This window comes from Bubalus kerabau, chromosome 10 (assembly GCF_029407905.1).
Source record: "Bubalus kerabau isolate K-KA32 ecotype Philippines breed swamp buffalo chromosome 10, PCC_UOA_SB_1v2, whole genome shotgun sequence".
Taxonomy (NCBI): Eukaryota; Metazoa; Chordata; class Mammalia; order Artiodactyla; family Bovidae; genus Bubalus; species Bubalus kerabau.
Genome location: NC_073633.1, coordinates 17718758 through 17731426, shown reverse-complemented (window position 1 = coordinate 17731426; position 12669 = coordinate 17718758). Strand labels below are relative to the sequence as shown.

The window sequence follows — 12669 nt, the reverse complement described above, 5'->3', positions numbered from 1 at the left end:
AGAAAAAGCATAAGGTACTTAGGACATTATAAAATATTTTCAGAGAATAAAGAATGAATACACTACCTTACGGAGGGCCCCAGCAGCACACCTCACTTGAAATGCACCTGGCTGCAGGTAACCATGTTAGTAAAGGATATCCTTTCTTCCAAGCTACCGTTTAATGTTAATTCAGAGAAATCTATAACCAGAGAGAGAGAGAGATCAAAATCAATTACCAGTCTGCTTTTCTACTAAGTTACTGCTGAATTTTACAATAATCAAGAGGTGGTCTGAATGATGTGTCTTCTACCTGAAGAGAACCAGTTAAGACAAAAATCAGCAAAGACAATTTCTTTAAATAGTTAACCTTCTTGATGCACTGAAAACAATGACTAAACAAACTAAGAGGGCTTCCCTGGTGGCTTAGTGGTAAAGAATCCACCTGCCAATGCAGGAGACATGGGTTTAATCCCTGTCCAGGAAGATGCCACATGCTGTGGAGTAACTAAGTCTCTGAGACACAAGTACTGAGCCTGTGCTCTAGAGCCCGGGAGCCACAAGAGAAGCCATGACAATGAGAAACCCACACACCACAACTATAGAAAAGCCCCTTCTCACTGCAATTAGAGGAAAAAAGCTTGAGAAGCAATGAAGACCCAGCATAGCCAAAAATAAAAAATAAAAATTAATTTAAAAAAAAACTAAGAGATAAACTAGATTCTTAAAAATCGTATTGTACACAACACTGTAAACACAAAATGGTAAAGCAATTTTATAAACACATTGTAAAGCAATTATATTCCAATAAAAAAATTTTTTAATTATATATTTTGGGGACTTTCCTGGAGGTCCAGTGGTTAGGACTCCATGCTTCTACTGCAGGCTGCCCAGGTATGATCCTTCGAAAGGGACTAAAATCCCACAAAATGTGTGGTGTAGTAAAAAAAAAAAAAGATATATTTTAAATATGGGAACCTACTGCTTTAATTTTTGTGCCTCTTTCGCTGCAGTTAAACAACTGTCTTTTTCTAATCGTAATATATATTTCAGAAAACATTTTCTACTTAGGATTTATAGTCTTAGAGCTAGAAACACATTCATTTTTTTTTCTCCTGAAGACTTTTGTATTTCAAAAATAAATGATACAATTAACATTTAGACGAGACCATGTCCACTTCCTTGTGGGTCAACATTTTGGTTTCCATATTCCCACCATTACCAGCAACCATCTGCCGAGCACCCCCTGGGTGGGTAGCACTCTACTGGACACTTTTTCTCCCTCATTAACTCCAAGTCATTATTCTCTCTTCCCAGGGCAGCTAAAAGTACACTTCTCTCTCTTCAGTCTTCTGCTTTTGTTGTAAATTGTTTTATTCAAGAGCATCATACCATTAGGTATCTTGAAAAGCTAGTATTTGACCTAAGTGCTCAGTCCAATGAAACAGAAAGTCTAATTTTGTAAATGTCTATGATCTTTGGCCAAAAGTAAATGATTTACTGGACTTTAATATTTACAACTGAAGCTTTGTGTGAATAATCTATGACTTTTACAAATGAGGTCCTCCTTTAACAGTGGGTCTTCCTTTGGGCCAAAGGTCATTGAATAATTTCTAGACAAACACATCAATAATACATGATGGGTTGAAGAGGTAATAAGGTTCAAGTCAAATGGAGTTTGAGTGTGTTTCCAAGCACACAAATATATGATTTCATAAAAATTCCTTATTTTCATAAAAGAAGTCACTGGACCAATACATTAGCAAATAGATTTAACTCTACTGTTCAAAATATCTTGCATTCTTTTTTGAAGCATCAAAGACTCTAGAAGATAGGTTCTGTATACTTCACTTACTCAGCATCATTGGAAAAAGTGTTTAATCTTGTTTAAAAGGTGTTTAATCTTATATTAATCTCCTAACAAAGGTTTAATCTTCAGGTAATAAATTTTAAAATGGCATTTTTGAAAAATATATCACATTCATGTATTTTAAACTTTTAAAATCATAAAATAAAATCATAAATAAAATTATAAATAAAATCATAAATCACCTTTAAGTAAAAAAAAAAAACCTGAAACAACAAATGTAGATAAAATGTTTAAATTGATGATCTTTAACCTTTGTAGAATGGCACCCCACTCCAGCACTTTTGCCTAGAAAATCCCATGGACGGAGGAGCCTGGTAGGCTGCGGTTCATGGGGTTGCTAGAGTCGGACACGACTGAGCGACTTCACTTTCACTTTTCATTTTCATGCATTGGAGAAGGAAATGGCAACCCACTCCAGTGTTCTTGCCTGGAGAATCCCAGGGACGGGGGAGCCTGGTGGGCTGCCGTCTATGGGGTCACACAGAGTCGGACACGACTGAAGCGACACAGCAGCAGCAGCAGCAGCAGCAGCAAGCTTTGTGGCACAATGAAATCACCTGGAGAACTTTAAAAATTCTGATGTCCAACGATTGATTCACTTGGGTTTTAGGGCTTTAAAGGCTCCCCCTCCAGTATTCTTGCTTAGAGCATCCCAGGGATGGGGGAGCCTGGTGGGCTGCCGTCTATGCGGTCGCACAGAGTCGGACACGACTGAAGCGAGTTAGCAGCAGCAGCAGCAGCATATGATTCTAATGATCAAAGCTGAGACCCACCCCTGCCTCATTCCACACCTCAGGGTTAAGTTTAATCGTTTCTTTTCAGAGGTTCTTCTATGCTCTGGTTTTATATTTTTGCTACTGTAAATAATACCACAATTAGTAATCTGGTCAAAATTTTATTTTGGTGGATACCACCCTTCACAGAAGCCATACAACTCGACACTCCATCCAGCAGTGTGTAAGATTTCCCCAAATCCTGGCCAGCACGGTGACAATAAACCGGTTGATCTTTGCTAATCTGACAGGTGAAAGTATCTACATAACATAAATTTGCATTTCTCTTATTATATGTGAGGTTGAGCATCTTTTATTTATTTATTTTTTTGCATCTTTTATTTTTAAGATTACACTTGAATTTCCTTTTTGGCAGTGGTGGTGGTTTTAGTCGCTAAGTCAAGTCTGACTCTTGAGACCCCATGGACTGTTAGCCTGCCAGGCTCCTCCGTCCACGGGATTTTCCAAGCAAGAACACTGGAGTGGGTTGCCACAGTTCATATTACTTGCTCATTTTTCTTTTTACTGATTTGAAAGTTCTTTATATAATGGGGAATGTCACCCCTTTTCTGAACATGAGCTGCAAATTTGTTTTCCTAGTTTATCATTTGTCTGTTGTTTAACCTCTGGCATTTTTTGCCAGGCAGAAATTTACTTTTATATAGTTCATTATTAATCTTTTATAGGCTCCAGCTTTTATATCACACTTAGAAAAGATAGCACAATTTTAACTGATGGTTCTTAGGAAATTTCAGTTTCTTTAGGACTTTTACAGTTCAGCCATGTGAATCACAATGTTTCTATATTCTACTTTAGAGAAGTTTCCATTACATCTGAATCAAAACATATTGGGTGTGTAGGGGGACAGTAAACAATTTCTGGAAATAATTTTGCAACATATCAATCACTACAACTATTTGTGTTCCCAGCCTTTCAAATTCTTCTTGAATTCTGTCGTAAAATGATCAGATTTTATTTTGGATGTATCTGCAATATTTGAATCGGCCATTTAAGACTTATTAAGACATGACAGCCTCACACAATCCATGTGCACAGAGACAACAGTTTTACAGGTACTTATTGAAGGAGGGAGACTCAGCGGGGCAGCTAATCATACCAGGCACAAAAAGACATCTTTCATGGACACACACCATCTTGGATACAATACTAGAAATCTCAACCCTTATTTCAGAAACAGAGACGGTATTAGGGCAGAAATGTCATCACTGTTTTAAACAGTACACACAAGTGTGAAGTACGAGCTAGCATTTTCATTTTTTTTTCCTCAAGGCATTTCCATTTCATAACCTATTTTCACATCTATGTCCCTATTGCTTGGCCTCTTTTAATAAAATTTCCTCTAGGCAGGAAAATGAGAAAAAGCACTCTTTCATAATTTTTTTTTCCAGAATAAATAGGTTTATATCTAGAGTTCAAGAAAATTATTTAAAACTAGGCTGCTGCTGCTGCTAAGTCGCTTCAGTCGTGTCTGACTCTGTGCGACCCCAAAGACGGCAGCCCACCAGGTTCCCCTGTCCCTGGGATTCTCCAGGCAAGAACACGGGAGTGGGTTGCCATTTCCTTCTCCGATGCATGAAAGTGAAAAGTGAAAGTGAAGTCGCTCAGTCGTGTCCGACTCTTCGCAACCCCATGGACTGCAGCCCACCAGGCTCCTCCGTCCATGGGATTTTCCAGGCAAGAGTACTGGAGTGGGGTGCCATTGCCTTCTCCGTTAAAACTAGGCACAAGGGCTCTAATAATAATCTCTATTAGTAAATTTAGTTTATTTCCTATTGGAATAATTTACATGAATAGACTGCAAACCACTTTACCAGGTCTATGAAAATTCAGATGGTCTACAGGTGGGCTGTCACTCAGCTGCCAAACTGTTTTCACCTTCTTTTGACCACTATTTATTTCCACTCTCCATTTCTGTGGCTTCTCACTAAGGAAAGAAAAAAATATCAAAGAAAAAACAATCCAGTTCCTTCTTGGTACAGTCGAAGTCCTTCTGCGATAAACACTGAGGAAGAAGAGGTGGAGAGGTCACAATTTCCACCCTTAAGAAGCACAGTCAAGAGAGGGAGAGAAACAAGAATATAAACGATAACAATATGGTGCAGCCATTATTGAAAACAGTACGGAGTTTCCTTAAAAAATACTAAAATCAGTTACCAGATAATCCAGCAATTCCACTCCTAGTCATATACCCAGAAAAGACAAAAACTCTAACTTGAAAGGATATGTGCACCCCAATGTTCGGAGCAGCACTATTTACGATAGCCAAGCAACCTAAATGTCCATCAGCAGATAATGGATAAAGAAGATGTGGTGCACACGCGCACACACGGACTGCTCCTCAGCCATAGAAGAGAATCAAACGCCATCTGTAGCGTTATGGATGGACCTAGAGATTGTCATACTGAGTGAAGCAAGTCAGACGAAGACAAATACATGATATCACTTAACTGTGGAATCTAAATAACAATACAAATGAACTTATTTACCAAACAGAAATAAACACACAGACATAGAAAACAAACTTATGGTTACCAAAGGAGGAAGGCGTGCGGGAGGGATAAATTGGGAGTACAGAATTAACAGATACTATATATAAAAGAAATGTAGGCCACCATATCTAGAAGAAATAAATAGCAAGGATTTACTATATAGCATAGGGAACTATATTCAATATCATATAATAACCTATAATTAAAAAGAATCTGAAAAAAATACATATGTATCACTGAATTACTCTGCTAATATACCTGCAACTAATACAATACAGTTTATCAATTATATTCAATAAAGATAAATAATAATTCTGAAAAATGTTGTAATACAGAAATATCAGATACAAGAGGGGGCCATAATCGTGAGGTAATTTGACTTAGACTGGGACTGCAGAGTTGAAAAAGAATCCTCAGAGATGGTGGCCTTTGAGCTGAGCTTGTAACGACATTAGAAGGAGCAGTTAGTTAAACAGAAAAGATCCAGGATAAAGAACAGACATGGGTGGAGGCACTGCCAGGTAAGCACGTGTGGTGCCTGAGGAAACGCAAGGACACAGGGCCTCTGACTCGAAGAGACACGACACACGCAAGGTGTGGAGGCACCTGGGCCAGAAAGGCAGAGGACAGGCTCAGACCACACCGAGACATGAAACACTATCCTAAAGGCAAAGGAGGCCACTTAAAACAGAGGGAAGTCATGGTGGGATCTGAACTTCAGGAAGATCACTTTGGTGGTGGCACAGAGAAGGAAGTTAATGGAGGCAAACAGAGCAGCTAGGAAAAAGGATTTTACTGTACTTAGTCCAGGGATGAAATGAGCAGATGTGAAATATTCAACACATGCAAAGGTGCAGAGAAAGGAACAGATTTAAGAGCTTCCAAGGAGGTCAGGACTTGGGAATCATTTCAAGGAGGGAGAAAGTGACAGCAATGAGTGGAAGATACGTCCGAGGTTTATGTTTTGGGCATTGGATGAAGATTAATGATGGCTACTTGAGAGGAAATACAGGAGGAGGAAAAGTGTTGGGAAAGGGAGTGAAGAGTTGGGATTTAGAGTCTGAATCACCTAGAGGACATTGAAGTTGAGGATTCATGTCTAACAGATACCTAGAAACATGGGGGTAAAACTCAGGAGAAGCTGGAGACAAAGGTTATGAATTATCATTAGCCCAGAGGAACTGAAGATTGGGGTGTGAACACCATCACCTAGTGAAGACAGAAAGTAAGAAAAGAGGGCAGATGGTGGAGTTCTGGTGGATACTCACATATGAATAAAGCAAAGGAAGAAGAATTTGAAAAGAGGACCATTCTCAGTCTTGGAGGTGGGCCAGAGAGGTAAAGTTAAAATTAAGACGGATGCTGCAGAGCAGCTAAGCCCAGGCACCACAGCTACTGAAGCCTGAGCGACCTAGAGCCTGTGTTCCGCAACAAGAGTAGCCACGGCAACGAGAAGCCTGCGTGCCACAGCAAAGAGCAGCCCCCTGCTCACTGCAACGAGAGAAAGCCCGAGCATAGTCACAAGAACCCAGGGCAACCAAAAATAAAAAAATTTTAAAAATTAAGACAGAATGTGAGGTCAAGAAAACAAAGGAAGGGGATGGGTTCAAGAAAGCAGTAGTGTCAAATGCCACGGAGCACTACCAATGCTTACAGAAGGAGAAAGAACTGGTGGGCTAGCTAGTTACCTAAGGGGACAAAAACACTCTTCTCCTGGAAACCATTGTCTGGATTTGCCAATTAGAAGGCCACTGGCAACTTCTGATTAACAATTTCAGGGAAGGGATGAGGTTTGGCTAAGAGGGAACTATACAGAGGAAGGGTATAAAGAGAGCAGTTTTAGTATGAAAGAAATTTCAAGTCTACTGTACACTGAGAGAAGAGTCAGGAAGACCATTTTTTGAGGCAACCTCAGTGTCTGCATGGATGGCCAGTCTTAGGCTCAGTTCCATCCCTCTGAAATCCCCAATACTAAATCCTTCCCTCACTCCCACAGCCATGCCTTTGACTTGTCATCAGTTCAGTTCAGTCGCTCAGTCTGACTCTTTGCGACCCCATGGACTGCAGCATGCCAGGCTTCCCTGTCCATCACCAACTCCTGGAGTTTACTCAAACTCATGTCCATCAAGTCAGAGATGCCATCCAACCACCTCATCCTATGTCATCCCCTTCTCCCGCCTTCAATCTTTCTCAGCATCAGGGTCTTTTCCAATGAATCAGTTCTTCACATCAAGTGGCCAAAGTATTGGAGTTTCAGCTTCAGCATCAGTCCTTCCAATAAATATTCAGGACTGATTTCCTTTAGGATGGACTGGTTGGATCTCCTTGCAGTCCAAGGGACTCTCAAGAATCTTCTCCAATACCACAGTTCAAAAGCATCAATTCTTCGGTGCTCAGCTTTCTTTATAGTCCAACTCTCACATCCATACATGACTACTGGAAAAAAACAATAGCTTTGACTACACGGACCTTTGTTGGCAAAGTAATGTCTCTGCTATTTAATATGCTGTCTAGGTTGGTCATAGCTTTTCTTCCAAGGAGCAAGTGTCTTAATTTCATGGCTGTAGTCACCATCTACAGTGATTTTGGAGCCCCCCACAAAAAAGTCTCTATTTCCATTGTTTTCCCATCTATTTGCCATGAAGTGATGGGAGCGGATGCCATGATCTTAGTTTTCTGAATGTTGAGTTTTAAGCCAACTTTTTCACTCTCCTCTTTCATCAAGAGGCTCTCTAGTTCTTCACTTTCTGCCATAAGGGTGGTGTCATCTGCATATCTGAGGTTACTGGTATTTCTCCCGGCAATCTCAGCCCGGCATTTCTCATGATGTACTCTGCGTATAAGTTAAATAAGCAGGGTGACAATATACAGCCTCGACGTACTCCTTTTCCTATTTGGAACCAGTCTGTTGTTCCGTGTCCACTTTTAACTTGCTTCTTGACCTGCATACAGATTTCTCAGGAGGCAGGTCAGCTGGCCTGGTATTCCCATCCCTTTCAGAATTTTCCACAGTTTGTTGTGATCCACACAAAGGCTTTGACATAGTCAATAAAGCAGACGTAGATGTTTTTCTGGAACTCTCTTGCTTTTTCAATGATCCAACGGATGTTGGCAATTTGATCTCTGGTTCCTCTGCCTTTTCTAAAACTTGTCATCACCTGATTCCTTTCTTCCCAATCTGTCACTTCCCTTCTGGCTAAAGTTTCTGCCCTATTCTGTGAAGAAATTACAAATTCAGAGAAAAATGAACATAGCAGACCAACAGTCTACAGAGAGCGGATCAAAGGCCTGGGAGAAGGGAGAGGGAGGACTCTTATCAGACTATGTTCAGAGAATGGGAATCAGATGTTTCTGGTTTCAGAGAAGAAGCAGGCCTGGGTCATGAGGTGCCATGGAACAGATATTGAAATTGGAATTATGGTTGGTGAAGTATAATTTAATGGTTAAATTGCTTACTTTTGATATAAGTCTTTAACAGCAGTTGGTCTGACTGGCAGCTGAAAAATGTGCTGCTCATCAAGAGGATTTTGTTCATAATATTTTATGCAGGATCTAAAGAGAAAAAAAAATTCACTTGTAAAAAATGAATAGTGGACATACTGCTCATAAATATAAAATACATTTTAGTTGAGCTCAAGTAAAGGTGTAAGTGGGGAGAAAGGTATTGGAAAGACAAAGACAGAAAGGCAAAAGAGAGACAAAGATACAGCTTCCACCATTTTCCCAGTATGGGGAATTAAAGAGTTAACTCACCCATACTACTGATCTTTAATGGGAAGAAACACCCCCCAAACAAACAAAAAAACCTAGTAACAATTTCAAACTTTTCCCTTTACAACTAAGGCAAATTCTAATTCTGGAAAAGGCAATGGTACATTTTCTTTCATAGGGAAAAAGAATCCCAGTTCTTCCACTCAATGGTATACTTATTTCCAGTTTGAAGACTCAAAAAATACAAATAAGACATCCAGGATCCATGTGTAAAGATTATTCCAAACTATTTTTAGCCAAACTGACAGACCCTCTAAAATTTCAGCAACACTATTGACATAGGTCTGATGAAATCTGACTCCATTCAGTCACCATATAGATGGCGGGCAATGATGAGCTTGACTCAAATTTATAGGAATATGAAGAAAACAGAAGGAACTAGTATTTATTAAGCACCTAAGTGTCAAGTACTTTATATATATTACGCTGTTCTTATAGATGAAAAACAAGATGCAGTGAAAGGAAACTTCCTTAGAAAGGAAGTGCCAGATCCAAGTGTCCAGCTCGATTCCTCCTGAATCCAAAGTCTTTCCTTCTCATGGCAGTGACTTAGAACCTTTCTGTTACTATGAAGACAAGGTGCACAGATTCTACCCTGACTGATAATAAAAAGGGCACTTATTTTGGCTGCAACTATTTCAGAAGAGAGTACATTTTTATAAAGTAAACAACAGAAATACTTACTGTGTTAAAGAAAAGAGGAGTTCATGTTGAGGTTTAATGAAAAGCATGCAACTGACTACTATTTCAAGAATATGGTGGAGTTTTTGAACACGATGAACCTGCTCCTGTGTATCTACTGATGGAGAAATGAAATATTCCTGGAATAAAAGAAAATGGACATGGGAAATAAGGAGTTAAAGAACAAGCGGCATCTCCAGAAAGAATTAACTATGCCTACTACACCTGAGTGGGGATGTTTGATTAACAGGTGGGGGCTTGGGGTTAGGGAGAAGAAGCCACTAGGTAGCTTTCCTCCTCTCAATACTATTCTTTAAACTAAACTCTTAAGTAAGTCTTCACTGAGAATGTTCTAAGCAAACCATTATGCATATTCTTTGGTAAAGGCAAATCACAGAACTGCTTCACCGAGGAGGTCCAAGTAGGTAACTGGTACCACCCACCAAACTCTCCAGATGGAAAGAATGGCAAACCCACAAGATAATTCTTAACTTCAATAAGCTTGCCAGGCTGATGGGCATATTCACTTCTAAAAATAGATAGTAAACCTGTAGTACCAAGAAATAAATCAAGTGCATTGGTAAGCTTCTACTAACATATATTACTGGTAAATTGGTATGACCTTTTGGAAAAGAAAGTTGGCAAGGTTACGTGAAGCATCATAAAATGCTCAGACCTATTTCTGAGAATTAATCCTAAGGAAATAATCCATGGTAAGTGGAATTCTACAATGCTAAGGTTCTTACCCCCTGGAATATACATCTTATACAATCCCTTCTCCGCGAGTGAGGCCAGGATATGTAAATATGGTAGGCTGTTACTCCCATGATTAGGTTACTGATTGACTGTGCATTAATCAAAAGGGAGATAATCTCCTGGTCATTACTTGTGACCTCGTCAGTGAGCTCTAAGCATCAGAGATGCTCTCCCACTGGCTTTGAAGAAACAAACTGTGGCACTGTGGAGATGGCCACATGGAAGAACCCCCAAGTGACCTCGAGGACATGGAGATGGTCCTGGGCCAACAGCTAGCAAGAAAATGGGAACCTTCATCAAAGGGTCACGAATCAATGAATTCTGTCAACAATGAGAGGGAATTTGAAAGCGGATCTTTCCCTAATCAAGTCTCCAGATGATACCTTGCTTTCAGCCTTGTGAAACTGAGCAGAGCACCCAGCTAAAATGCTGACCCAGGTTATTCCAAAATGTGAAAATAACACGAGTAGGAACACAGTCAAGTCCCAGGAAGGGAAGACCCAAAACAGTCCCACTCACCACTGGCTACAAATTACGACATTCCTTGCAGCTGCCACCCACATTTCCAGTGGTCCCCTGACCACTCTGGAAGTGGACCACCTAGATCTTTTTTTCTTTTTTAAACAAAGAACAGATCCAGACTGTCCTTCCCCTTCGATTCTCTCTGCTCATGCTACAACCCAGGCTGGTCTACCTCTGCCTGTCCCCAAGACCCCGCACAGAGGTGATAAAGCCTAAAGTTCCTGATTACTTGGGAGGCAGTACAGCCTCAGGTCTACAATCACAAGGAATTGAATTCTGCTATCAATAATAACTCATATGAGCAGGAAATGATCTTCCCCTACAGGCAGGCTCCAGACAGGAACACAGCCTGCCAATACCCTGATTTTAGCCTAGTGAGACCCAGACTGGACTTCTGAACTATAGAACTATAAAGTAATGCATTTGTGTGTGTGGCTTTAAGATACTAAGTGTGTGGGGGTAATTTATTATAGCAGCAATAGAAAACTAATATTGTTGCAAACCACCGGCATCTGAATCATCTGGAGATGAGATGGTTTGTTTAGAAAAATATATTCCAGGGAGTTCCCTGGTGGCCTAGTGGTTAGCATTCTGGGCTTTCATTGCCACGGCCAGGGTTCAATTCCTGGTCAAGGAAATGAGCCACACAAAAGCCATGTGGTACAGCCAAACAACAACAACAACAACAACAACACATATTCCAGAGCCCTTGACCTACTGAGTCAGGGGTCTAGGAATCAGCATTTTAACAAGTCTTCTGGGAGATTTTCAAAGTCTAAGAAATATTGTGTCAAAAATCTGAAATCAAACCATATTTGAAAAAACAGGCATATTAAATGACTTGAGGGGAATTCATAAAAATAAGGGTACTCACATTTGAGTGATGAGATTAAGGGTATAATTGCATTATATTTTTATTTTCAAAAAGTTATTACTTTCCTAAGCTTAAGAAAATGTATTAAAAAGTTTCCACTAAAAATGTACACCTTTAATAAAATGTTTAAACTTGGAATATCAAAAATTAACCTCAATAGAATCCAGTTGAGTGTTACATTGCATAATAGATGAAGCTGGAGTTATCCTATCTTGTATTTTTATGAGACCAGATATCATTTGAAGATCTATTTTCTAAAAGAATCGTCCAACAAATGTCAAAGGTCATTATGGATGCTCTTTAATCTCCTTAAGTTTCTAATTCAAGATACTAGGGAAATACAAAAGCTCATAATCATGACCCTGAAACACAGAAATATTTTTTGAATCAATATGTTAAAGAGCACAGCAAATTCTTTGAAAAGTAATCTTTTACGTGTAAAAGAAATGGGTCAAGATACTTCTCTGGTGGTCTGGTGGCTAAGACTCCACACTTCCAATGCAGGGGGCCTGGGTTTGATCCCTGCTTACTGAACTAGATCCCATGTGCCACAACTAAGACCAGGCCCAACCAAATAAATACATAAATAAAAACAAAGAAGAAATAAAGAAATGGGTCAAAAGAATATAAAGCGAATACTCCTCTGTAGGGCTTATCAAACACAGAAAGGCATTCTCTAACCACTTTAGATAAATGAAGAATTGTGGAAGTACACTGGCTTACGCAGGATACAACCTTATGTCAGGCAGTATCATACGTTTACAGAGAATGAGAGGTGACATTAGATGGGCTACTTTTTTGTTTGTTTTACTAGACAGTGTAATTAACTGCCTGTCTTAATTTATCTGTTTCCTAGGACATAAGCTGGCACAGAATAGGCACTTAATAACTGTATGGCAGAATGACCAAATAAAAGAAAAATCAACTTGAGAA

At 39.6% G+C, this 12669-nt stretch overlaps 1 protein-coding gene across 2 annotated transcripts in view; it reads right to left on the bottom strand.

The window, feature by feature from the left end:
• Positions 1 to 12669, bottom strand: part of ZWILCH (zwilch kinetochore protein) — a 42633-nt gene that overhangs the window by 1712 nt on the left and 28252 nt on the right. For both annotated transcript variants that reach the window (XM_055536761.1, XM_055536762.1), the window contains exons 15-18: positions 9588 to 9724; positions 8589 to 8684; positions 4455 to 4567; positions 67 to 181 (exon numbers count right to left, since the gene is read on the bottom strand). In XM_055536761.1, the coding sequence (XP_055392736.1) occupies positions 93 to 181; positions 4455 to 4567; positions 8589 to 8684; positions 9588 to 9724 (435 nt within the window). In that variant the 3' untranslated portion in view covers positions 67 to 92. The remainder of the gene's footprint in view (positions 1 to 66; positions 182 to 4454; positions 4568 to 8588; positions 8685 to 9587; positions 9725 to 12669) is intronic.